General features: G+C 39.9%; 1 protein-coding gene across 3 annotated transcripts in view; it reads right to left on the reverse strand.

Annotated features, from left to right (window-relative positions):
* The window catches only part of LOC134211201 (protein FAM135A), a 204,497-nt gene that overhangs the window by 25,828 nt on the left and 151,178 nt on the right, over positions 1-27,491 (reverse strand). For 2 of the 3 annotated variants that reach the window (XM_062687880.1, XM_062687879.1), the window contains one exon: positions 17,425-17,671. In XM_062687880.1, the coding sequence (XP_062543864.1) occupies positions 17,425-17,671 (247 nt within the window). Of the gene's footprint in view, positions 1-17,420; positions 17,672-27,491 lie in introns of those variants that run through there. The other variant, XM_062687881.1, reaches the window with a different exon arrangement.

A 27,491-nucleotide genomic window follows, 5' to 3' on the forward strand; every position in this document is an offset into this window, starting at 1 on the left:
CAAAGGCTCTACACTATACAGCTTATAAAGCAGTAAAGATCAGTCAATCAACCGTTGGTTAATTATTAGGAATCTCCATCACACCAAAATCTCAAATAGTATTTCAGCAAAATGCTTTACTGAAAATCAATCAGCAATTTTGAAGTATACTGAAAGTTAGTAATTTGATTGGTCTTCACTGAAAATTAGCATACTTCTTCAGATTACTGATCGTTCAGCATTTCCCATCGACTTGACAGTTTCATGTTTCGAGAAAAGCAACCATTTTTAGTTTTGAGCAGGAGATTTCACAAATGTCTTTTTTAAATAAGTGATATTTAATCAATCATTGAATTGCGGAATCTAACATGAGGCCTGTAAGTATTGCATCATTCATATATTCAATTATATATTTACATGAGAGATTACAATAATCATGTGGAACATCATAAATATTTTTCAGCCAATCCAAATGAAGAGACGTCTAGCATTTCGGACTATTTTAGAGGCTATCACAAAAAATGCACAAATATCAAATACATCCCCATGTTTATTGTATTGGATTTTATGTTTTGTTTTTAAATAAAATATAAAAAAATAATGGGAAATCAGTTTATTTATAATTTGTACGTGGATCGAAAAAGCTGATTATATCAGCAGTTGGGCGTCAAATCCTGCGAGGGCCAAACCTACTGAATTTTCAGCAAACTCTTCGAATTTGCTGATTATTCAGTAAAAAGTTGTCAAATGAGATGACAATTGATCTTGCTGAAATTTTCAGTAAATTATTTTTACTGAAATGATTGCTGACCATTCAGCTCGGCAAAATTCAGCAAAATTATGCTGATTTTCGGCGAAAAAAATTTGGTGTGATCATCTGAAACTAAATTCATACCAAATCTACTAAATTGTTTTCAGTTACAAATTTTCGTTATAGAAGAAATAAAACTTAGAATGATTTATTTTAGATTAAATTTTCGGATTTTGTTATTGTTTCCAATGACCAATGCATTGGGTAGAAATAATCAAATACAATCCTCGTAAAAAGCGACCCAAGTGTATGGCAATTTGTTCTGTTTATTGAAATGGCACATTTAGTAAATAATTTAATTTTACTTAATAATTATAATCAACCAAAATATATTGTTAAGTTAGTTTTAGTTTGAAGGTTTATCTCTCAACTTTGCAAACTGCTTTGGATAGTGCCTCTAGGTAACAGCCGCCGCTATCGTAGATATAGCAATGCTTCTTTATTACATCGTCCTGCCAGCCACCCACCCCCTGACGGAACGAGCTCTTTTGCGATCCATAAAATACGACAGCACTAACTGTTGGCTCCCCACACGCCATAAGCTTTGACTTGTTTATTTTACTGAAGTCATATTGCCATATTTGGTCAGCTCTGCACTCGAACTTCCCCGGCCACATACACTCTGCAAATATATGGCCTCAGCCAAATCACTTGCCCTGTTAGGCAACGTTATGAAAACGACATCCCTCGCCATTTAGTTAGGCCGTGTGCAAACTCCGTCATTCTAACAGACATTCTCAGGCTTTTGATTGATTTTTGCCCTCAGATAGTGTCTAGGGTAGGCGTATTGGCTTTCGTCATTTTAGATCCTAATTTGGTCACCCCAAAAATATTCGTTTATCGATAAGAAGCCTTTCATTCTTCTTCTCATAGGTCCTAAATTTACCCTATCGAAAACAATTGAATGGAAAGTAAATAAGTTTGTTTTTATCTTTGTGTTTTTTTTTACAACTGTCCTAAGCACTTATGATTGCGAAAACAATCGATGAAGTAAGTACATTATTCTTCTCTTTTGATATGAAATTAATTTCTGATCAGTAGATGTAAAATAGAAATGTTAAAGCTAAGAATCCCGTCGACCTTTCTTCAATTTATTACCAAAATAAGTGCAATGACCCTACATTCCCGAAACTGTATGTCGCCAAAATCCGTATTACCATCACCACCTTCGCCGCAGATCGGAGACGATAAATCATCATGTGATCGAAAAATTGATAAAACATGCCCCCAAATAGAATTTCCCCTATCATAGGGACTTTTCTTCGGGTATTATTCTTTACTGGCGGCTTTCGTCTGCACCAGTTCTGTTCTTAGATCTGATCGGCGGGATGATATACAGTTGGGAGATGGAGTCGATATTATTGGTGGAATGCTTAACTGCGGGTTGACGATACGCCAACATAACACGGACGTGACGGAAGCGATTTGTCGAACGTTCTGCAAAAAAGGATTGGCATATGCCATACACGAAACAGCGGACCATATTTTCTCCTGCGCTCGGTGGTGGAAAGGGTATATGCAGGAAGCCATTCATATAGGTACTAATCGTTGTAAAACGTTTGCGAATACCGAATGTGTTTGCTTTCAGTTAATTGGTTTTTCTATCCATGTAATGGGTATTCAGAGTTCTCAGTGTTGTGACTCATTTAAAAAAACCTGAATAACCCACCTGGTGTTATTTGTGCCTTTTTTGTGCATCAGATTTTTTACTAAAAATTCGAGTGGGATTTCTTTGCGTGTTTATGGATAAAAAGCGTATTTTGCCCATTATTTTTGATGCCATAGTCCGATTTGGGCTATTTTTGATAGGAAACAATGGGACCTGTCTCGGTCGAATGAATCGTCAAGCTGAGTCGATTGGTAGGGGAACTGTTCCGATCTCAATCTCACTGTACATATATCCATCTCATCGCTAAACAAAGAAATACCGCACCAAATTCGTCGCTTCTTTTTGTCAACATGCGTGCTTACTGCTGAAAAAAATCACAAAAATAAAAAACAAACCAAATTCCTTTCCATTGCTTTGTTTTTGCTGGGATGGAAATAGGAGCTATGGGATGAAGTGGCGAACCGTTCCCCTATATACCTAAGTTTGTTTTGGAGCGAACATATAGCCTTAGCCTTACATACACTCTGCATAATTAGTAGACGAGAAAGGCCAAAATCGTAAGAAATATTAATCATTTTAATGCAATTCTAATTGTTCGATAAAACGTAAATCTGTCAGCTTCAAAACTATCAGGCCAAGGCGTTAGGCGAGATACATAGTTCTGGAACTGGTCATCACTGTGGCAAAAATCATCCTTTCCCATTGTTAAATTTCTCATACCAAGTTTGAGCATGAAATGTTACGGTGTTCGGTCCAAGTAGGAACAAATTACTCAAATAGCAAAGTTTTGTAATATGTTTATATTATCTTACCAAAAATATGCACAATTGTTAGGGTGCTGCCTAGCCGCTCTGATGACCATCACTCACCATGATATTGCTAGTGAAATTCAAGTATACCAGCAAACATATATTAATCCATGGTAAGGCCAAATTCGTGGCAACATGAAATGGGGCGTGATAATGAAGTTGATTCTAATAGCCCTACCACCTACCAGTTCACACCCAAACAGACGTTGTGTACCTATACCGCTCACGACAACACAGTGGCACAGGAAATCACATTTCACGTATATTAACAACTCCATTAGCGTAAATCCCTCCAAGCTAAATAACATAATGAAGCGAGCGCTCGTTCCGATGTTTGCCAAATTAGAATTGATGAGACAGAATGCTTGACGGAACCAACCTTGGTCATTGCAGACGAAAGGTTGACTTGGATGTCTCAAATGGCTGTATTTATTTGTATTTATATTAACTTCGATCTCTTGGTCATATTTTATTGTAGTTAGGAAAAATATTGTTGTAAGCTTTAACTTTCAAAGAAGGTCAAAGAGGTTTGTCCAACGAGACCAGCCAGCCTTGGGCTGAAAGTCTCTTTATAGAGATATAAAACCCAGATCAATCCACCTAGCGTTGGTGGTGCCTTTCTCGCATTTAGTTGAGACACCAACCTTATATGGAGCATATATGGTCGGATGTACCATTTTCTTCATAACTTTCAAACGCAATAACCGATCGTTATCAAATTCAATAGTGATCAACAAGGCTTTGTCCCCTGTCGAATGAAACTTGTTGCGAGAAAATCGGTTAAGGATTACTATACGAAAAGTTGTCTAATGTTTTTCATAGCTTTTGTGCACACACACACACATACACACACACATACACACATACATACACACGGACAGACAGACATGTGCTCAGCTCGTCGAGCTAAGTCGATTGGTATATAATACTATGGGTCTCAGAGGCTTCTATCAAAAGTTCGTTTTCGGAGTGAAATGATAGCCTTTCGGTACAACTTAGTTGTACGAGAAAGGCAAAAAAGGTTTGTCCAGAAGTCAGAGAAAAAATGTTTAACATTCGCGTATTATTTGTACTTTGTTTGACTTCTGAGCTGATTTTTTTTCAGTCAAAAAAATGTTCGTACCGGGCCACTTTACGTGGTGTGGTGCAAGTTTTGAAAAAATGCTGTAAAAATTGTAATCCAGAAAAAAAAAACATTTTATCTGCTTGTCATAAGACGAGTTTGTACTATTCTGAATACATTCCTCTAAAAGCTTAAAACAATTTTCTTATTATTTTATCTGATCAAATTTCATGCACCGAACAAACCAGAAAATAGAGGTAATAAACCATAGAGGAAGATTGTCGCTACGGTTCCCTTTGTTCTCGTTCCCAAACATGTTGTGTACACAATTGTCAAAACGTGAAAATTTAAAAATTCGCAATCTACCAGAATGTTACGAATATGGTTCTGAACTAAAATCTTGAGTCTACATGTTCGGAAGCCTCCATTTGAGAGACATGAGCGCTTTTTTTGACGTTGGACAACGTCTTACTCGAAGGTACTGTTGGAAAGCCAGGGAACCCCCTTACAAAGAATAACAATACTATAGTTCCCTTACTCCATTCCACGGCATGCTTCTGCTAGCAGATGCAGCTCTCCTTATTTTAACAACAGGTATACACAATCATCATTAACAATACTCCTAAACTATAGCAAAAAGCAACTACAACTAGCCGGCGCCTGCTTCTTAACCATCTACGATCTACTGCGAAGCGTCGCACACTACCCGATATTCCAACACTCCTCCTTAGTGTGCACGCCTCGCTATTATCCTGGTTCCTCCTAACACTGAGCCTCTAGTCCTGAGCTCCTCCTCGCCGGAATTCCTGGTTTGATTCTTCGTACAAATGGCCCTCACTCAGAAGCTTGTACGCCAACCCCCCTAGCACATGTGCCCTTGCAAGTTGCCCGACTCTGATGCTTGTACGACGCCTATCGATGCTCTACCGAACAGCTCCTGTTTCGACCTCCTGGATTCATGCTGACCAGCCGAACGTTCCGACCTCCTGATGACTGCCGTCCGGCGCTACCCACGACTTACGTGGCCGATCCATGATACCACTGCGCCACGCGACTTATGCGGCCGAACGTCGACGGTCGATCCATCCCACTAAGGAGTAGATCTGGAACCGTCACTGGGCCCATAACCTGTTGGAAAGCAAGGGAACCCCCTCATAAAGAATAACAATACTAGAGTTCCCTTACTCCATTCCACGGCAGGCTACACCCAAAACAGTTTTGTGTGACATTCTTTGTATTAATCATTTTGTATCAAATCTCGCATGCAAACTGATCAGAGAATGACATGCTTGTTAATCCAGCTCATTGAATTAAGTTGGTTTATTTGGTTTCGATCAATACATCTAAACGAATCTCGTTGGCTCCTCCTAGAACAAGTATATGGATCGTCCCAATTCCATTTAGCTTGATGCCGGAAAAGGTGCATGGTGCTAATTCCACTAGTATCACTCATTGCTTTTCCTGTTACCCTTCCTCTCGCTATTATATCTAGACCAACATTGGAAAAGGGCGTAACAGCCAAAATTTATTCCTTCAGATTCCTCGTCTACATATATACCGTCGTTAAGGGTGACATTGGGCCTAGGGGGTAAGATTGGGCCAAAAACGAAAAATGTTTCAACTCCTAATATCTCAGAAACTGTTACTAATTTTGATGAAAACTTCAAATGGTTCGAAAATATATTAAAATTCACGTCTAGGAAATCACAAAACAAATTCCAAGGATTAATTGTGCTCGTACCATAATGATTGGAATTTGAATGTAAAACTATTGATCGACTGAACCCGTATTAAAATAGTGTCAGTAATGCCCAACAAATCTATTACATGATATACCATGGACATACCTGGTGTTCATGTTACGATAATCTGTTTGTTGTTTTATCGAATTTTATGAATATTTATTTAGCGGTCTTGCTTTTTCGTAGCAACGAGCAATGCATGCTAAAAAGGGGTGAGATTGGGTCAAGCCTTTGGTTGATTTGCCATACATAGTTGGTAAAAGCCGTAATGTAGGCAATTATTTTTTTGAACGATTGAATCGTTGCATCGTCACCGCTGAACTTTATTGTATGTGGCCCAATGTCACCCCCTGTGAGGGGTGAGAATGGGCCAATTTTAAACAACATACGGTAATATCCCGATTTTATCACCCCCTGGTGAATTTTGGGGTGATAAAACAGGGTATGTGACAAAATTAAAAAAAAAAATATTTTCATTTTTTTAATTCATTCCACAAGTATGAATCATTTTATGCCTTGTGCGTGAACGGTACCCGTTATTTCTTGTTGAAATTGCTTACAGAATATTTCCCAGGTACTCAGAAGTCTTTCGTAATAAACTACAGACGGTGAAAGTTATTTCATAAAAATCAATGCTGTTTTTGGTATTATTTACGAAAATAATAAGAATAACAAAATTTTTTGGGGTGACAAAATCGGGTCGAAAACGTGACAAAATCGGGACGTGATAAAATCGGGTCGAAAACGTGATAAAATCGGGGGTAGACAAAAAGGGGGTAGACAAAATCGGGGAGTGACAAAATCGGGTCAACACTGTATAACTTTGAAGAATTTCTCTCATTTATTATTTTTTCCTCACACAGTGGTAAATTTATTGTTCAAGCTTGTACCTAACTAATTACAACTTGATTCCAATATTAACTACTAGAGCTTTGTAACATTTACTTGGAGCATACCACATTTTGGCCCAATGACACCCCCGTAGACGGTAGTTCTATATGTGGACGAAGAATCAGAAGGAATAAATTTTGGCTGTTACGCCCTTTTCAAATGTTGTCTAGATATGATGATTCTCACATCCACATAGCATGAAACGTGGATTATGCTAGCCTTTGGTCGCTTCTTTCCTCATCTGGTATATAGTAACCATCTGGACTCAGTCGTCAGTCGAGATGCGCTAAGTGTGGAGGAGCCGGGTTCAACACCCGTCTTTGGTCGATTTTTATTGTAAGGTGACTGAGGTTGTCGAAGTATACAGCATTTCATTCCTCGATGGAGAAGTGTAAAAATAGATTCAATGTAGATACAAACACATAACCAGTTCTTATTTTCTCGTGACCGGGGACCTAATGTAAGGGCCCTAATGCAAACTGTACATTAGGGCAGTTCACATTTCAAAAATGTTCGAAAATTCCAACTCCCATATGTCTATTAGCATCATTTTGATAATTTAGGAGTCCCGGCAAAATTTCAGGCAATTCGGTGGCCATTTAGGGGTGGCGCGAAGTCAATTTATGTTTATAAGGAAATTTGAATGGAAAAAAAATTAAAATTTATTCAAATCCCCCTACAACTCTTAAATCGTGATGAATTCAAATAAACATCCCCAACCTCCATTTTTGGAGTCTATTTGAGCTCAACCAGTGGATAACTCATTAATTTTGGTTTATATTTCCACTGCTACGTTGCGGCTAATTACACCATTTTAGCCATTTATCTCATATTCACACTGTCAATAGAACCGTTCAATCCACTCATAACTAATGTGTTATCCGGAGGTCTCCCTTATATAGATTCCAAAAGGGAGGTTGGGGATGTTTATTTGAATTCATCCCAATTTGACAATTGTAGGAAAACTTGAATAAATTTTAAGTTTTTCCCATACAAATTTCCATATAAACATAAATTGACTTCGCGCCACCCTAAATGGCCACCGAATTGCCTGAAATTTTGCCAGGACTCCTATATTATCAAAATGATGCTAATAGACATATGGGAGTTGGAATTTTCGAACATTTTTGAAATTTGAACTGCCCTACTGTACATATGTCGCAAATTATGACAAACTATACGCGAAGCTAATGCAAGATTGTAATAAAATGTTAAATTCTCTGGTTGGATGTACTGACTGACCAGTAGCTGCAGCTCTCTTTATTTTAACAACAGGTATATACAGTCATCAATAACAATATTCCCAAACTGTACCAAAGAGCAACTAAAACTAACTGGCGCTTGCTTCTGATATTCCAACAGGTACTAGGTGTCAAATCAGAATCTAAAATTGGGGACCGTCACGAAATCATCTAAAATTTTTAATGTTGATAGCGCCTTTATCTTTCGATGGATTTTGGAGATTTATATATCAATCGACTCAGATACTCTCCAGCATTTTGTCAATTTCATTTACCATTTCAATTATTTACGGGAAACTATTGAAAACTTTAATTCAATCAACCAATCCCGTTCATGCACGGACATCAAAATAATGTAAGTTACGGTCTTTTGGCCCACCGCTTTATTTTCTCTTGGTATAAAAAGACCCGTGTTTCGCACTCGCGCGTCATTTCTGTTCGACAATCTACGGTGAGTGGGAACGGAGAACGAAAAGAACTGTGGCGTCAGTAGCGGTCCCAGCATCGATGACGGTGGTTCCTGTGTCCGTAGCGTTTCAGTGGCAAACTATCGAGTAGCTGTCGTCAGCGGCACTCAAGTAAAATTTTCTCGCATGGTTTGCCAGCAGAAAGTTGCTTTCCGGAGGGAGACGCTGCAAAAAAATATTGGGGTATGCATCAGCAGCAGCCAAGTGAAATTTTCTCACAAGATTCTGATTTTGGACTTGATACTGATGGCAGCAGAATCACAAGCGGCTTCAGAAAAGGCGCTGCAAGATTCTATTTGCATGGATGACAAATCAGTACCAGTCAACCAACTAAATCATATTCTTGAGAAGATTAATTTTCACTTAGATCAAAATTCGTCTCGGCTCAACCTTCTCTTGTATAAAATGGTCGTCCTGAAAAGAACCGACTAGTTTCCACATATACGCCAACACTAATCACTAACATCAGTGGCGTAGCCAGAAAATTGGTCTAGGGGGGTTGGGGGTGGTGGTGGTTAGAAAGTTTACGAACATTTTTTTTTTCGAAAAAATTTTCTAAAAATTTTGTCTGAGGGGGGGGGAGTTATGCCCAAAACCACCCCCGTAACTACGCCACTGACTAACAGCAATTACTCAATAGATTGAATTTGTAAGAAAATTATGGCTTAAGATCTGCTTCCACTGATAATTGAATCATTTGTTTGAGAATCTGCATAAGTCCATTTTACACTAGGGACACGGCAGGTATTTTCGTCTGTTCGTCATAGTCTCGAAAACCAATAAAAGAGACGCTTTTTTGAAAAACTCATACGTACCAAATCGTAAGCTCAGGAGAAACGTTCTGCTACAGTGGAGTTCTAGCAAATGTACGTTGCTTTCGTTGGTTTTAGCCCCTACGACGATGGACGGAAATACCTGCCGTGTCCCTATTTCGAGAAAACAACAAAAAACTGTTTTTGGACAAACTTGCACCGAATCTTTCGATTTGTTCGATACAGATCAATAGTTTTTGAAAAAACTCAACACCCTGGGGCACTTTCAGTGCAAAAAATGTAAGCAGTACTCCACAATTGCTCTCCAGAGTACGTGGACATATGTAGTTTCTCAAACAAACGAAAATATTTTCATACATTCCTGAACAAAATTTTTTTTTCTATTTTTTTGCCAGAATACGTATTTTTGGATGAGGATTCAGAATATATAAAAATCTGATTTTGCCCAAAAATGTTACATATGCAGTTTCTCAAACAAACGGTTCAATTGCCAGTCGATGGTACATCATACAGAAATGTACTCCTCCATCGATGCAAAAATGTACTCCACCACTGACTGCTGCCACGACTGTTTTTTTATCTTTATCAATGTGATTATTTATTCAAAATAAGTTCATCACCTAACTGCCGCAGATGTCATAGTAGCCAAACAGACATGTGGCGAAAAATTTCATTGGACTGCTGCTGATCCTGACGACGACGACCACACAACCCAAGCCGTCGTTGGGAATAAAAATTTTCAATCGAAATGATAGCCAATAGTTTCCAACGTCAACCTTGCGGTCGTGTTGTTCTGATTTGTTTCGTTACAAGAGAATTGGGAGCATCCTTCTACGCTTCTCGGAAGCCTCTTAAGGGAGCTCGGGGGATTTTTTTTAGGAGGTTCGGAAGCCTCTTTTCAAGAGGTTAGGGAGCCTTCTTTCAAGATGCCCTGAATACTGCTTTCAGGAGGCCCGGAATCCACCTTTGAAGAAGCTCGGAAGCCTTCTTTCAAGTGACCCGAAAGGATACTTTCAAAGAGCTCGGAAGCCTCCTTTTAAGTGGTTCGAAAACTTTTTTTTAAGAGGTCCAGAGGCCTTCTTTTAATCTTTTTTCATTATTTTTTTTCATTGTCTTACATTTCTCTTTTCTCCTTCTTTTGAAAGGCTCTTTTCAAGATACACGGAATGTTCCTCACTAGAGGCTTGGAGGCCTCATTTCAAGAGGTTCGTAAGCCTCCTTTCGAGAGGCTCAGAATGTCTGATATTATTGACATCATATTGAACTCATGATTTGTTTTCACATTCTAATTTTCGTGATTGATTACATCTTTTGATTTTATTTTGCTGTAGCCTAGCCTAGGAGAGGCTATCAAGTCTCCTTTCAAAAGGCTAGGAAGCCTCCTGTCAAGAGGCTAAGAAGCCTCCTTTCAAGAGGCTAGGAAGGCTCCTTTTAAGAGGCTAGGAAGCCTGTTTTCAAGAGGTTAGGAAGCCTCCTTACAAAAGGCTAGGAAGCCTCCTTTCAAGAGGCTAGGAAGCCTCCTTTCAAGAGGCTAGGAAGCCTCCTTTCAAGAGGCTAGGAAGCCTCCTTTCAAGAGGCTAGGAAGCCTCCTTTCAAGAGGCTAGGAAGCCTCCTTTCAAGAGGCTAGGAAGCCTCCTTTCAAGAGGCTAGGAAGCCTCCTTTCAAGAGGCTAGGAAGCCTCCTTTCAAGAGGCTAGGAAGCCTCCTTTCAAGAGGCTAGGAAGCCTCCTTTCAAGAGGCTAGGAAGCCTCCTTTCAAGAGGCTAGGAAGCCTCCTTTCAAGAGGCTAGGAAGCCTCCTTTCAAGAGGCTAGGAAGCCTCCTTTTAAGAGGTTAGGAAGCCTCCTTTCAAGAGGCTATGAAGTCTTCTTTCAAAAGGCTAGGAAGCCTCCTGTCCAGAGGCTAAGAAGCCTCCTGTCCAGAGGCTAAGAAGCCTCCTTTCAAGAGGCTAGGAAGGCTCCTTTTAAGAGGCTAGGAAGCCTGTTTTCAAGAGGTTAGGAAGCTTCCTTACAAAAGGCTAGGAAGCCTCCTTTCAAGAGGCTAGGAAGCCTCCTTTCAAGAGGCTAGGAAGAGCCTCCTTTCAAGAGGCTAGGAAGAGCCTCCTTTCAAGAGGCTAGGAAGAGCCTCCTTTCAAGAGGCTAGGAAGAGCCTCCTTTCAAGAGGCTAGGAAGAGCCTCCTTTCAAGAGGCTAGGAAGAGCCTCCTTTCAAGAGGCTAGGAGGAGCCTCCTTTCAAGAGGCTAGGAAGAGCCTCCTTTCAAGAGGCTAGGAAGCCTCCTTTCAAGAGGCTTGGAAGCCTCCTTTCAAGAGGCTAGGAAACCTCCTTTCAAGAGGCTAGGAAGCCTCCTTTTAAGAGGCTAGGAAGCCTCCTTTCAAGGAGCTAGGAAGCCTCCTTTCAAGAGGCTTGGAAGCCTCCTTTCAAGAGGCTAGGGAGCCTCCTTTCAAGAGGCTAGGGAGCCTCCTTTCAAGAGGCTAGGGAGCCTCCTTTCAAGAGGCTAGGGAGCCTCCTTTCAAGAGGCTAGAAAGCCTCCTTTCAAGAGGCTAGGAAGCCTCCTTTCAAGAGGCTAGGAAGCCTCCTTTCAAGAGGCTAGGAAGCCTCCTTTCAAGAGGCTAGGAAGCCTCCTTTCAAGAGGCTAGGAAGCCTCCTTTCAAGAGGCTAGGAAGCCTCCTTTCAAGAGGCTAGGAAGCCTCCTTTCAAGAGGCTAGGAAGCCTCCTTTCAAGAGGCTAGGAAGCCTCCTTTCAAGAGGCTAGGAAGCCTCCTTTCAAGAGGCTAGGAAGCCTCCTTTCAAGAGGCTAGGAAGCCTCCTTTCAAGAGGCTAGGAAGTCTCCTTTCAAGAGGCTAGGAAGCCCTTTTTCAAGAGGCTAGGAAGCCCTTTTTCAAGAGGCTAGGAAGCCCTTTTTCAAGAGGCTAGGAAGCCTCCTTTCAAGAGGCTAGGAAGCCTTTCCTTAAGAGGCTAGGAAGCTGCCTTTCAAGAGGCTAAGGAGCCTCCTTGCAAGAGTTAGGAAGCCTCTCTTCAAGGGACTTGACATTTTTTTTTCAAGAGGCTTGGAAGCCTACTTTCAAGAGGCTCAGAGGCGTCCTTTCAAGTTGCTCAGAAGCCGCCTTTTAAGTGGCTCAAAAACCGCCTACCAAGAGGCTTGGAAGCTTTTCTTCCAGAGGATTGAAAGATCCGTTTCAAGAGGTTCGGAAAATCTCAATGGTCATAAAGTCCTGTAGGAAGCTCGATTTATACATTTTTGAATTGAGATTTTTAGGGGGTATTGAGATTATTACATAACTTGAATCTATGATAAATCTGATGAATTTTGGTGCACGGGAACTATTTAAAATCAATTTCGAAAAACTTAATAATTTCGCGTATTTAACACCCCTAGCTTGATTTTACTTACTCCAAAAACCTTCAAAATTGATTTGATAAACATCAAATCTATGGTCTACGGGTGTGAAAAAAATATGTTGTAGCTCAGAAAAGGTATTCTTTAGAATGAATAAAAAAATCAACTCGTTTTTCAAAATTGAAAAAAAAATATTGGGAAGTTTCTCGGATTTATGAAAATTTTAGCTAACTATATGGAGAGCCATTTATAAGGTCCATTAATCATATATCTTATGAGTAACGTTTATTTTCAATTACAGCAAAAAACATAGGGGGAACCAAAATAATGCTAAAGTTCGAAGGTTAAATACCGCTGTTCTACACCCAAGCAGATATTGTAACATTTTATTGCAATCTTCTATTAGTTTCGCGTACAGTTTGCCATAATTCGTGAATATTTGTTTAAGGTGCGTTTTGGTGATGAACTCTATTTTATTCTCGAGAAAATCCTTCAGCTCGATAGTTTTACCACACGGTAAAAAATATACACGTCCATGCGAACTGTTCTGCATTTGAATATGCACTACTTTGGAATCAGATCAATATCAACAGCTGAGCTCGTCGCATTCAAAGACCACCACTTCCATTTGACGTGCGCAATATTTTGAATATAAAACAACAAAATAAAAAAAATATAATTACCTCAGCTCAGATTTGAATAACATACCTTTGCTTGAAAGTCCTTCGTCTTACCATGACTCCATCTCACACTTCGAAATACCTCTTGAAATAAGCAGAATAGATGAAAGAACTGTCATCTATTTTTAGAACAACACCAATATCACTCCACTCTTAAATCAATATCCTTGAACCTGTGAATTCAATAGCATAACACTTTCAATTCTAGTGGAGACATTATTGGTGCTGATCGAATTGCTTATCATTTCAACATCCAGTGAGTAGCACTTTGATCAATCGTGTTGATGTTATGGAATTGTCTGCATTCAACACACTTGTGAAAGGTGTGACACCACTTCAAAATCAAAGTAATATCATTTTCGATAATAGTGATTGTAAAGTTTATCATTCAATAGATAGAACAGTTAAATTGAGCTTGTTGATTTTTTACCGTGCACGTTTTACCACTGACAAACAGACGTATCACTAGATAAATTACCATCGACCATTACTTCAACGACCAATTTAAATTTGATTAATTGCGCATTTCACAACTAGAGGCGCTAGTGTCGTAATCCTTCGAGATTGACATTTCACTCCAGCGCCTTCTGGTGAGAATGTCATACGAAACATTGTTTCGTGAAACATGCTCGCAAGATGGTGGTAGAGGAGTTGAGCGATGAATTTGTCAGAAAAATGTTCAAGCTGTTAGGTCTGTTTGTCTGTGGTTTTACGCTTGAGCGAGCAAGAGCGAGCGTTGCAGTTGACCATCGCACCCTGGCCGCCATTTTCAATGATAAACATGCCAAGAGTGAAGATCTGATCGAATCGGATTTTGCAAACGCGCAGTTGAGTGGCGAGCTACTAAAAGATCGGTAGATCCGGCAGGACAGTTTCATTCTCCGACTGTCGATGCAATCCAGATGGAGGATGCGGAGGCCATTCGCTGGCGGATGGAGTAGATGGTGCTGAAGTTTGAACCACAGAGAACAGACATGGAGGCTCATACAAACTTTTGTTGAAAACCTGTGTAAAGTACCGCAGACCGCCACCAACGCAGACAACCCAGACAAATTCAATCTCACCAAGCGATGGCGTTGGCTTACACTACGTAAACAAGGTTATGCTGCCATCTAGTGACAATACGGACTGAACACTAGCCACCACTAGCGCTAAAAAGTAAAATACGGCAAAATTTCCATCAACATTATTAGCACACTAGCACCGTGCAACGGGGGCACAACGACATACTTCAAAATTACCAGTACAAAGTTTTACACTACTTTGCGACGTAAGATGAACGTTTGTTCTCTGTGTTTATACTGACGTTTTGTAAGTTTTGGCATCATTCATTTAATTTATTTCGCCTTTATGCCCGAATGTAATAATGACCTAGTATGTTTGTATTGGGTGCAGTTTCGAAGCCTATGGGGGTTTAGATCTGTCGCATTAGGGCTTAGAATCACGAAATCGATATCATTCGCCTTATAGATACTCTTACAAATACACCTGTCCGTTCATGGTGCTTACGGTAACGAAAGGTGTACTTCGATTTCCGCAAGTACAAATTGCTTGCCAAATTAAGAACTTCTTGACGAACTTCGACATATTCTGTGTCCGAAGGTTCTCGGGAACATCACACTTATCCTTGGCAGTCACATACAGGTTCCCTGGAATCTGGATGAAGTCCACCTTCACATATGTCTCGTCATCCATCCAGTGCAGTTTCGTTAACTTCTGTTCGTACAACTAACGGGCAAGGTTTTCCTCAAGTGACAAGGTTTCCGATTATTCTGCAAAGGAATCATAGGATAACGAAGCAGCTCATCCAAAGCTACCACGAAGCGTTTGGCCATGCCATCAGGGAGACTATGTTCAACAAGCTGCGCTAAAGGTTCCACATCCCGGAGATAACGGGACTTCTAGTGAATTCAACCCTCCCGGCACAACCCATATGGGCGGCGTCTAGGAAAAGATGGTGACCTCGTAGCTAGATTCGGTTTCATACTTTCTCCAATCTTATGGTAGCTTCGTATTCTTCTGGCTGGGGTCTCCAGCTAGTCTAGCGAGCCAAGGCGTATGATTCCCAATCCGGAAATGGCGAGTTCGATTCTCGGTCCGGTCTAGGACGTTTTCGGTGGGAAATATTCTCGACTCCCTGGGCATAGTGTATCTATTGTACTTGCCTAACAAGATACACACTCTTGCAATAGCAGGCATAGAAAGCTTTCAATTAATAACTGAGGAAATGCTAATAGAACCCCAGTTGAAAGGCAGGCAAAATTCCAGTTGGAATGTAGCACCATAGAAGAAGAAGAAGGAGCTTGGCATTCTATGTCTACTGTAGGCTGTCCCTTGTAGTTCTTTTTTCACTATTGTCGATCACTTAAGCGCAAAACAATGGTTTCGACATAGCTGCTTTCTACGAACTTTTAGTTTTTAAACGCTACAATTGACTCGTGATAAATTTCATATTTCATTTATTATTACAACTGCACCTCCCTGTTGCTTTCGTTATTGTTTTACGTTCCACCCATTACCAATGAAACATAATCGGATCCGGTGCAATCACTCCCAGCATATTAAAGTGTCACTGAGCTTTTAAGCTATAGGGCTCGCATTCCGGCAGGCTAAACTGCGCAAAATTTATTGCAATTATGCTTCCGGCTTCATAAACTGTTGACCTAAATTGGGACGGATGCTTTCCCTTCCTGTCCGTATTGAACCGTGCCATTGTATGAAATGTTTTCCTCTGCTGTCGTCCGTTAATGTGATGGAATCCACCCACACAGTTCCCTACAGTGTGCCACCACCCATATCCGTTTGCGACAATCATTCGCAGGCCAGATTACTTTTGGCGTGCCTTCCTGGAATTTTTTTGATTGAAGCGTAGATTGTCTCTAAGTGTAACATTTTTTTGATGATTCTCAATGTGATTATTCAACTTTCATTTTGGAAATGAATTAGTGGGAACGATCTGTTATTTCATTCGTTTTTCCACATTTTTTCTAAGGGGGATGATTATTTCCTATATACTACTCAACAATTTTATTTGGCGTTGAGCACAATAGTGTTGATGACATATAATATTATGTGTCGTCAATTTTATTATTTGAAAGAAAATGTAAAGAACACTGCTACACTTAGCGATTGATATGAACTGCCGTCTTTATTGTTTATGCTTGTAATTTCGATTTACTATAGTGTTTATAAATAATTGTGTTTGATTTACAGTAGATGTAATGTTATCAACCTTTTATGAACAGTAGCTCCAAGTTTCCAACGAACACGTACCGTACGAACGGAAGTTTACAACTTCTAACTATCTAGAACATGCCGTGGTGTCGTCCGGAATTGAGGAATCTGCGCAACGTTGTCAGTAAAGCATGAAAACGGTATTTTACAAGTCCGAAACTGTACTTCTGCCTTCATTTATCTATATTCATTCAATCGGCACCACTTGACTAAAGCATTTGTACTTTCAATGACAAAAGTGACGCATTCGATTTTAGTTGGTCTAAAAGCGTGATTTGAGTTAGGGTTATGAGGGATAGGGACTGTCTGGCTTAATGCCAAAGACGGTGTGTATAAATAAATAATGATTCCAAATAGTGAAATTGACAGAAGTAATGTTACAAGATTTAATAATTTGGATATATTTCATTTATACGATGACAAATATAGACCAAGAGTATTATTTTTTTGTTGTTCTATATGTGATAAATCTAATTATATGTTCATTGTCCATGTTTCTACTCTTTCGCACGTGTTTGTTTGATTAAATACCATCCTATATAAATCGGGACCTCAATCGCGATTGCAAACGAACGAAGTTCATAACTTTCAAGCACTTGGCATTCTGAAATAGTTTCCACCGATCAACAGGAAAAATAGAACAATAAATGATAAACCAAAAACGGGAGCGAGGAAAAAATCTCATTTCCTTTAGGAGTCAATATAGAAGAAAAAACTACACCAACAAACTGAAAAACAGAATCTGATTGTAAAACATCATCGCTCTGATCCGGACCGTTCTACATCCACTTACTTGATGTAGGGCTGATGCAGCGCCACAAGGCTGGCATGGATTCCCACGCTGACCGCCGCTAGATGAAAGTAGTCAAAGAGCACCGGCAGATGGTAGTGAAGGCCCCGCCCCGGATGAAAGTTGAGCTGCAGCGTCCGCGTCGAGGCCAGGGCCAGCACGTTGCCCGTCGTCTGCTCACCGAACCACAGTTCCAGATTGAGGGAAAATTCCGCCCGTTCAATAGATTCCTTCAGATGTCGGCTGTCAACTGTTTCGGGGAAGAAATGGAAAGGGAAGAAAATGTTGAAATTCTCTGGGACGGCTCCGTTCTGTGCGGATGGGCGAAATTTGTTTTTCATTGAGCTGAAATGGGCGATCTCTAGAGCACTGCTAGTTGACGAGGGGTCGGGATTGGTGAAATAGCAGGCATGAGATGAATACAATTTTGGGTTGACTTTCATCGTTTATAGGTTTTGGTATTTTGACCCTACATTAGTATCTTCAAATGAAGGGTATTTTTGGGCAACTGCGCGACTTCCTAATGGTAGAATTGAGGCAAACATGGGTTCAAAATAATATAAAAGGCTTTATAAATACGCTATCTAAGTGTCGTCACAAAAACATGTCTTTGGTTACTATCTTTATACTCGTAGCTCAGCGGTAGAGGTAGCTGGTTTGGTTCGGTCTTGAATATTATTGGGTGAAAAATGCATAAAGGAAAATATCTCCTAAAAATATAGCAATTTAATATCTGTGCAAGTAGGTTATGAACACTATGCTGTGAGTCGGCAATGTTCTCGTTTGTGGGATGTGATACCATTGAAGAACGAAATGTCCTTTGAAGCACAATGTTGTAATTGTTGAAAGAAAGGGCAAAGGTCGAATTCATTTTCCCCAGCTAGGTATATCCCAAGTAACAATCTCAATGCTTCGAAGATTTATGCTAGTTTTATTGAGGTTTTATTACGGCATGTAGAAATGCTTAAAGTTTTATTTTGGTTTTATTCAGTTGTCATTTAATTAGATCCGCAAGAGTACTTGAGAACTACGTTTTGAATTCCAATATAAAACCACAGCTCTTTAGGTTTTATAATGCTCCTGTGTTCCTCCTCAGAGCTAAAAAATGGAACTGACATAAAGCCAGCAGTTAAGTTATATGTTGGTTTTGATCAAGACTTATAAAAGCTGCTAGCTTCGTAGAGTCCTGTATAAAACCCACATATAACCTTTACTCCTGAAGAAGACCTGCATAGGAAACTACTACTATGGATAGAAACTAAATTTTCAGCACAAATTGTTTGACCCACGGAAGTTTTTTCATTTCGCTTTCAGTCGAAAATGAAAAAAAAAACATTAGCAGTTTTTTCTATGTCGTGAATTATGTAGGGGAACTGTTCCGATCTTCATCTCACACACTGAAAATACATTCATCTTATCGGGAAGTAAAGAAATACGACACCAATTTCTTCGCTTCTTTTTGTCAACATGCGAACTCCTGCTGAAAAAAATCACAAATCAAATACCTTTCAATTGCTCTGCTTTCAATGGGATGATCATCGGAGCCATGAGTTGAAATCAAGGAGCAGTTCCCTTATATATTTAAGTCGTTGAAAAAACTGTTCAAACAGCATTTGCTCATGAGGGGTATGAAACTATGTATTTAATCCATACATGCTCTGCCAATTTACCACGAGTAAAACACTTTTATGGTACAAAATATACCATTTAACAATTGCCACTATATGCTTTTTAATTGAAATACTTATTTTTAAAAGTACTTGCATTCGATGCCGAGGGCAGAAAAAGTTTGTTTATGATTTTTTTATATCTGTCTACATTGTCATGTTGTCATTATATATAAAACTACCAAGCTTTAGGTTTGACCAAGATAAAACTTGCTAGTCGTAACATGGTCTTGAAAAAGGCCAAGATAAAACCTCTAGGTGTTTGAAATGCCCAGATAGGGCCAGTTCAGGAGTGATGGTTATATAGAGGCATTTTTTATGCAATCAAAGTTTTATTCGAAAAAATGTCGCCGATATGAAAAAAAATAATGAATTTCATAATCGAAATATCATGCAAATTTCTGTTTTACCTTTTAAACGGTAAAAATGGACATTCTAATAAGTTTTAGGAACAATGCTTTGATTATTTGATCAACCAAAGTGGTTATTCATTGAAATCATCTTTAAAGTAATTAACTAGGCAATTAATTAAACTTAAAAATTTCTAAATAATAACAAATTAACGAAGCGCATTGTTAAAATACTGATTATTTATCATGATTTCACCATGAAAAATCCCTGGCATGCCTTCAAACATGCATAGAACAATCAAAGCCAGATATGAACTTTTATTGAACTGGCTGATATTAATTCTTTTATTTTTGTTGTTGACATGTAATCCATGTATTGCAGGAAGAAAAGCATATTTTTTCGAGTACAAACAATAAACAAATAATCAACCTGAGAGTTGACAACTGTTTCATTATCGGCTTATTTGTTGTTGTATCATAGTCATGAAGTGGTTGTATCATGGTTATATAATGGTTCTCAAAACCACCAAGTCTAGAGGAGGTTTTATGTTGCATGTTTTATGTGAGACTTGAAGTATATTATAAAACCGTTGGTTCTGAACTGGAACGCATATTAGGTTTTAATGATTGCAATAAAACTGGGCCAACTGGCTGTAACATGGTTTTATAGAAATCTACAGGAGGTTGTGGAAACTGCGAGGACTGCATGGAAGGTTTTGAGATTAGGTTTTGAAGAACGCTATAAAACTCTGATACAACCTTAATTGTTACTTGGGATGCTTTCATATTCTAACCTGAAGTCGAGAATCATATATTTTGCAACGTAATTGGTGTTGCGGTTAACTTGAACCCCTCTTTCAAAGTGTTTGCCGCATGCTGTACAATAATCCACCGAGCTGGGGTAATACAAATACGTCATTAGGATGACTGACATTGTGGTATTGTATGTCGGGTATGCCCATTCCTGGTCTAGGCGGCACCAGACATGGTGGTGAGGGTGGTAAAGGTGAGATCTCTTGTTAGTAGCATACCAGACATTTGAACCTTTTCTGGTCAGAAAATCGATGCCAGCCTTGATAGCAGTTGCTACCGTTTCGAATACACATGTACCTTGATTGATACTTCATGAATACTTGATGAAGACTTTAATTAAATGAACCTTGTTTGCTATGCTAATAGGAGGGACATTAGTGGTATTAGCAGTTGAACTTTAGACCAAATGGACCTACTTTCAATGTTCAGTTCATGTAGTATGCATTGAATGCATTTTTTTTTATCTTTATAACAGAATAATGTGTTTATCTTAGTAAAGTCTAACTACAATTAAAAGTAAAGATTAATCATCAGCAGCCCCCCTGCCCCTCCCCTCTTACGCCAATGATAGGATGATAATAAAAAAAATCTAAAGTAATACACCTAGTACTGTACTGCCGTAATCTGAGAAAGTGACGTAAGCGCCAATTTACAACATGCATGTTTGTCATTTTTCTGTTAAAGAGCTCGATGAGTACACCCAACCGGCGGATGTTAGATTTTCTAACAATTCTGTATAAGAATCTACCAAAACCTGTATAAGAACTGGGCATATGCGAAAATGTTAGATTCTTATACAAGTATTGTATAATGGGCAAGCAGATGAAGCGAGTGATGCAGTGGAAACCCATTAGCGAACGAATCTGTGTATTGAGGATACGGGGCAAATTCTTCAATTACAGCCTAATCAACGTTTACGCACCGACAAACGATAAATCTGACGACGTGAGGGACACGTTTTATGAATGTCTTGATAAAGCCTATGGAGAGTGCCCAAAGCATGACGTGAAAATTGTTATCGGAGACGCTAACGCTCAGGTCGGTAGAGAGGACTTTTTCCGTCCCATAATCGGTAGGGAGAGCCTTCACTCCGCTATCAATGACAACGGCCTACGGCTAGTAAATTTTGCTGCTGCCAGAGGGATGGCCATCAGTAGCACCTACTTTGCACGAAAGAACATCCGAAAGCACACCTGGAGACACCCAAATGGTGAAACTTGCAACCAGATAGACCATGTTCTGGTGGATGGGCGCCATTTCTCGGATGTTATCGATGTGCGGACATTCAGAGGTCCGAACATTGACTCTGATCACTACATCGTTGTCAGGAAAATTTGATCACGGTTTTCAACTGTATCGAACGAAAGATCACAGCGAACGATGCGATACAATATCCAGCGATTGTCGGCTGAAGGAGTATCGGCTGAGTACCGCCAGAAGCTCGACGAACGGATAAGTGCAATCAACGTTAGCGACAGCATCAACGATCTATGGGAGTGGTAGGCACTGCACAGAGGCGACCCAGGACGGGTTGGTTCGATGTGGAGTATCAGAGAGTGACAGACGAGGAGAACATTGCCAGAAGCCGGATGTTGGTGTCGGGTACCCGATCGAATAGAGATCGGTACAAGGAAGCAAGAGCAGCCGAAAAACGAATCCACCGCAAGGAAGAAAAAAGAGTACGAAGAACAAGCTTATTATGGCAGTGAGCAGCTTTATAAAGTTCTGCACCATATTATATCGAAAATATGGGAAGACGAGGAAATGCCTGCTAGCTGGTTGGACGGCCTCATTTGCCCTCTATTTAGGAAAGGGCACAGACTGGAGTGCGCCAATTACCGAGGAATGATCCTCCTTAATTCGGCGTACAAAATTATGTCCCGTATTCTGTTCTACAGATTGAGACCGCTTGAAGAGTCCTTCATCGGCGAATACCAAGCAGGGTTTCGTGAGGGCCGATCAACGACGGATCAAATGTTTACCCTGAGACAAATCCTTGATAAATTCCGGGAGTACAACTTGCAGACACATTATCTGTTTATTGATTTCAAGGCGGCGTACGATTCAGTGAAACGGAATGAATTATGGCAAATTATGCTTGAACATGGTTTTCCGGCGAAACTGATACGGCCGATTCGTATAACGTTGGACGGATCGAAATCAAGTGTAAGGGTTGCGGATGAAATATCGACGTCATTTGTTACCTTAGATGGATTAAAGCAGGGTGATGCACTCTCGAATCTACTGTTCAATATAGCGTTCGAGGGAGCGATTAGGAGAGCTGGTGTGCAAAGGAGCTGTACCATTATCACAAAATCGCATATACTCCTGGGATTTGCGGACGATATCGATATTATCGGAATTGATCGTCGTGTCGTCGAAGAGGCTTTTGTGCCTTTAAGAGGGAGACAGCGAAGATAGGACTCGCGATCAATACCAGCAAAACGAAGTACATGGTCGCTGGCAATCAACGTGGGTTCATTAGTGGTGGTGGTAGCGAAATGGTGCTGGATGGTGAAAAATTTGAAGTGGTAGAAGAATTTGTGTATCTTGGAACATTAATGACATGCGATAATGATATTACCCGCGAGGTGAAAAGGCGTATTGCAGCTGCAAATAGGGCTTATTACGGACTTCGTAACCAGCTTAAGTCCCGTAGTCTGCAAACGAAAACAAAACTCGCGCTGTATACTACTCTGATTCTTCCGGTGTCTTTATACGGCCATGAGACATGGACGTTAAAGGAGGCTGATCGGAGAGCTCTCGGAGTGTTTGAGCGTAAGGTGCTGCGGACAATACTCGGCGGTAAACAGGAGAACGGTATCTGGCGGCGTCGCATGAATCACGAATTGTACCAGGTGTATAAAGGGCTGGATATTATTAAGCTTATACAACACGGCAGACTACGGTGGGCTGGTCACGCTGTGCGTATGCTGGAAGAACGTCAAGCGAAAATAATATTTAGTAGAGAACCCGGAAGAGGCCGCAGGCTTCGTGGAAGGCCGCGTACACGATGGCTTTTTGCAGTTGAAGAGGACGTGAGGGCGCTCAATGTTCAGGGCGACTTCATCGAAGAGCTACAGCTCTGAAATCAAATCATAAAAACAGAGATGATAGGTGAGAGACATTCTATTTTGAATTCAATCCCTGCCTCTGAATGAAACTTGTTACGAGAGCATCTATTAAGAATTGCTATATGAAAATTTGGTAACAGTTTTCACATGCCTTAAATGCTTAAAATTTGTCGAGCTTTGTTGTATGAGAAAGACATAAAAGTGAATGCTCGGTACATTGTTGTACGAGGAATTTGACTTGAGACAAACAAGGATGAACATTTCATCCACATATTTTCCATTTTGACGATAAGACGTTGACTGATACATATCTATAACTTTCTTATGGCTTCCTACAATCAAATGAAAAGTTTTTTATCCGTAGAAAATGTTACCCGTCCAATTCGAAAGATGGATTTACCGAGGCACAGGTGCAAGGCGTAATGCCAACTAATGCTTTGCATCTCTGAAGAGCCTCCGCCTAGCCATGTCTGGTAGGTAAAGCCTGAATGAAATGTGTTACGCAATGCGAACATGAGAAATGGTGCTAACTGCCGTGTTGGGTATTTGTTTTTCCCTTGCTCAATCCAATAAAGTACAAACGTTTCGCTTTTCTCGAACATCAAGGCTGGCCGAAAGGCTTTATGTTCACTCCAAACTGTGATTTTGATAAGCATAAGAGAGATAGGGAACCTAATGTTGTATATTAATCTATTTAACATTTTGCGTATCTAAAGATAGAATAAACGGTTAAATATTGAACGGTTATTATACGGTTAAATGTTGAACATGCCATATATTTTCAAGAAGACAAAAAAAAATGACCACACAGAACAAGGCTTGAAGACCGATGGGTGGATTAATTTGGGATTTTATTTCCACAATAGGTTGAACAATTGTAGCCTGGATTGTGGTTTATGGCATATATGAGGTGGTAATCAACTAGGTAATAAATTATTTTCATAGCTCACCTGGAGGGATCAATCCAAGAGCTATCAAGGCTTTTGTTTCGAACATTTCGAAGACTTTACGAATTAACGCATTGTTTAGGGTGAAGTATAGCAATTTGTAGATACCATTTTACAACAGCATTGTTATACGTAGTAAGCTGTCATGCTTTATTTTGGCTATTTGTTTGAATTGAAGTATCAAGGGACTGATAACTATAAACTGAAAATAAATAAATCGAAATGTTTTGATATTTTTTAGAAAAATCATCACAAAACATTTAAAAAAAATAAATAATCCATCGAAAAATGTTGATGCTTTTTTCCCAATACTCTTCCGGGAAGTTATGTCATATAGAATTTGGTAAACAGCTACGCTTGGCTTGAAAGACTTCCTGGTGCGCGTTTGGTAACAAAGATGTTAAAACACTTTTTTGAAAAACTTACAATAAATATTTTATACACCCAAAAACCAAATCTGACAATTATTGTATAAAATCTGGGCATATACAATTCTGTAAGTTTTTATACAAATATTGTATTAAAATAATACAAATCTGTATTATTTCAATACAATAATTGTATAGAAATAATACAGATTTTGTATATGCCCAATTATTATACAGTTTCTGCAAGGTTCTTATGCAGAACTGTATTAAAATCTGCCATCCGCTGGTTGGGTGTAGGAACTTCCAAAGGTATCGTAATCGTTTAAAAATCTTAATGTTTCTTGTATTCTTGAAGGTTTTTCGAATGTGTATTAAGGAAGTTTTACTGAATGAATTTGACGAACGGATTAATAAGTACATAAATCGTCACTGTTCAGTTCGAAAAACTAATCACGCAGTCCACGGAGGGTTCGCAAATTGTCTTTCCAGTAACTTGGCTCGCTTTGAACACGGGAAAGGTGCCGAAGTGCACTGCTCTTGGAGGTGCGGGTCACCCCTCCAAGTAACGTATATTTGTCGTTGTCAATCGACGATGCCGGCAATCCGCTGAAGAAACGAAAGAAGCAGCAATCGCAGGAGCAACTAGAACGGAAGGAGAAGTGCCTGCCTGGGTTTGTGAAGGGTAATCCGCCGGATTTGCGCCCGAAAATTCGCCAGCTAATCGCTAAGGGGCTGAAATGTACTTTTCGGCTCTGCAGTGAGGGAGTGAAAGTGATGCTGGCAAATAAAGACCATCATCAATCCGTCGTGGAGTTTCTGCGAGGACTCCACGACACGAAGGAAGAGGAGCTCCAAGCTGAGCTCGAAAATGGCGGCCTGAAGCCAGTGACCGTTTACAAGATCGCTCGTCACGACAAGGCGAGGAGATATCGCGACCAGCTTTACCTGATCCATCTGGAGCACGGCTCCACCATCTGGAAGGACCTGAAGCTGGTCGGCGTTATAAATTACACCGTCGTTGACTGGGAGCGATATCGGCCAGTGCACCGTGACGTAACGCAGTGCACTAACTGCTTCAATTTCGGGAACGGTACCAGCAACAGCCGGGAGCTGAGTTCCTGGAAATCCGGAAGAAGGTTTCCACCAGAACCCTACCGCAAAAGAACCGTGTTCCTGTACTCAATAAGGTGAACTATCCGGCCATCGCGGCTCTCCGTCGAACGATTCCAATCCTCCCACCGTTACAACCGGACAAACGACTGGCAGCAACAGCTGCGTCGCCCAAGCTCCAGCACCACCGGCTCCATTCTCCTGGATTCCGCCAGCAGCAAGCCCAATCAACACCACTTGTTTCTCAGTGAGTAACAACAACTGTGGTGTGACTTACTAAAGGTCTAAGTTATGCACAACGTGTCGTATTTAGAACTCCTTTGTAATTTGAGGTGCGCAAGAGGTGGAGCCTATTTTCAACATCTTGCGGCTACAATGAAAATAAAAACACAAAACCAACCGGAAATCGAATGATGAACATTGAGATTGCCAACCTTCTATTATAACCATCACACCATCAATTCTGTTTGAAGATTCTGCTACAAGTGCACTACATAAACAACAAAGTCATTTGTAACTTCATTGTAATTTATACTGCTCGGCTAAACCCAAAGTGTTTTGCAACATATCAGAAACATTGTCGTAACAGCAATGAACCGAAGTGTTATAAATTCTGCAACTTATCTGTTTTGATACACATTGATATGATACACATTGAATTCCAAATCGCACAAGAAGTCAGATGTGTGGCATATTGCGAAGCTACTTAACCTTCTGTCTGTGCTCAAAAAAACTTACGTTGTCTGTGCTCTGGGGTCAAATTGACCCCAAATTGAAGTTGCTATAACTTTTTAAATGTTTGGCCAATTTTGGATTTTTGGGTCTGTTTCGAAAGATAATTTAATCATCTTTCAGGTCATTATCAAAGATTGACTATTGGTGGGCGGGTACATCGCGGGGAGGAGTTTTAGTGAACAAGGGTACAAAAACAGTGATTTTTCATGATTATTTTGCTTATATCCGAAAATCCTACCCATTTTGAACTGCACCTTTTTTAAAAAAAGTTATGCAGGAAGGCATGTGCTTTGGCATGAGGCGTTAATAAGTTTAGAACTCGGCCGCCAGGTGGTGGTATATTTGAGTTCATTATTTTAGACTACTCAAGATATTCCGATATATATAGAATTCTTCTTAGTGTAAATATTCTTATAGCACAAATTTAAAAATTGGAAGAAGTGCTCATTATATTGAACATCGCTTTGTAGTGCTAGACATCCTGAACAGTGTTGCCGAATACAACTTGGATGTAGGTATGAGGGATCTCAAGCTAAAGCAATATTTCATACATGCAAGAATATTACAAGAACACTAGCGCCGCCTATTTGTAAATTTTCTTATTATTTTCTCCGTCACATGACAGTCCATTCTTACCAGACGAACTTTGTTAAAGACGTCATCTTTACAAATTTCAAATTTGTTTGATAAGAATATTTACAATGAGGAAAATTTGCATATACATATCGGAACTACTTGAGTAGTCTAAAATAATGAATTCAAATATACCGCTACCTAGCGACCAAGCTCTTAACTAATCAATGCCTCATGTCAAATCACACGCCTTCCTGCACCTTTTTGAAAAGGTGCCTTTCAAAATGGGTAGGATTTTCAGATATAAGTAAAATAAGCATAAAAAATCACTGTTTTGTACCCTTTTATTTACAAAAACCCCTCCCTGCGATGTATCCGCCCACCTATTAATTAATCTTTGATAACGACCTGAAAGATGATTAAATTATCTTTC

Source organism: Armigeres subalbatus, chromosome 2 (genome assembly GCF_024139115.2).
Source record: "Armigeres subalbatus isolate Guangzhou_Male chromosome 2, GZ_Asu_2, whole genome shotgun sequence".
Taxonomy (NCBI): domain Eukaryota; kingdom Metazoa; phylum Arthropoda; class Insecta; order Diptera; family Culicidae; genus Armigeres; species Armigeres subalbatus.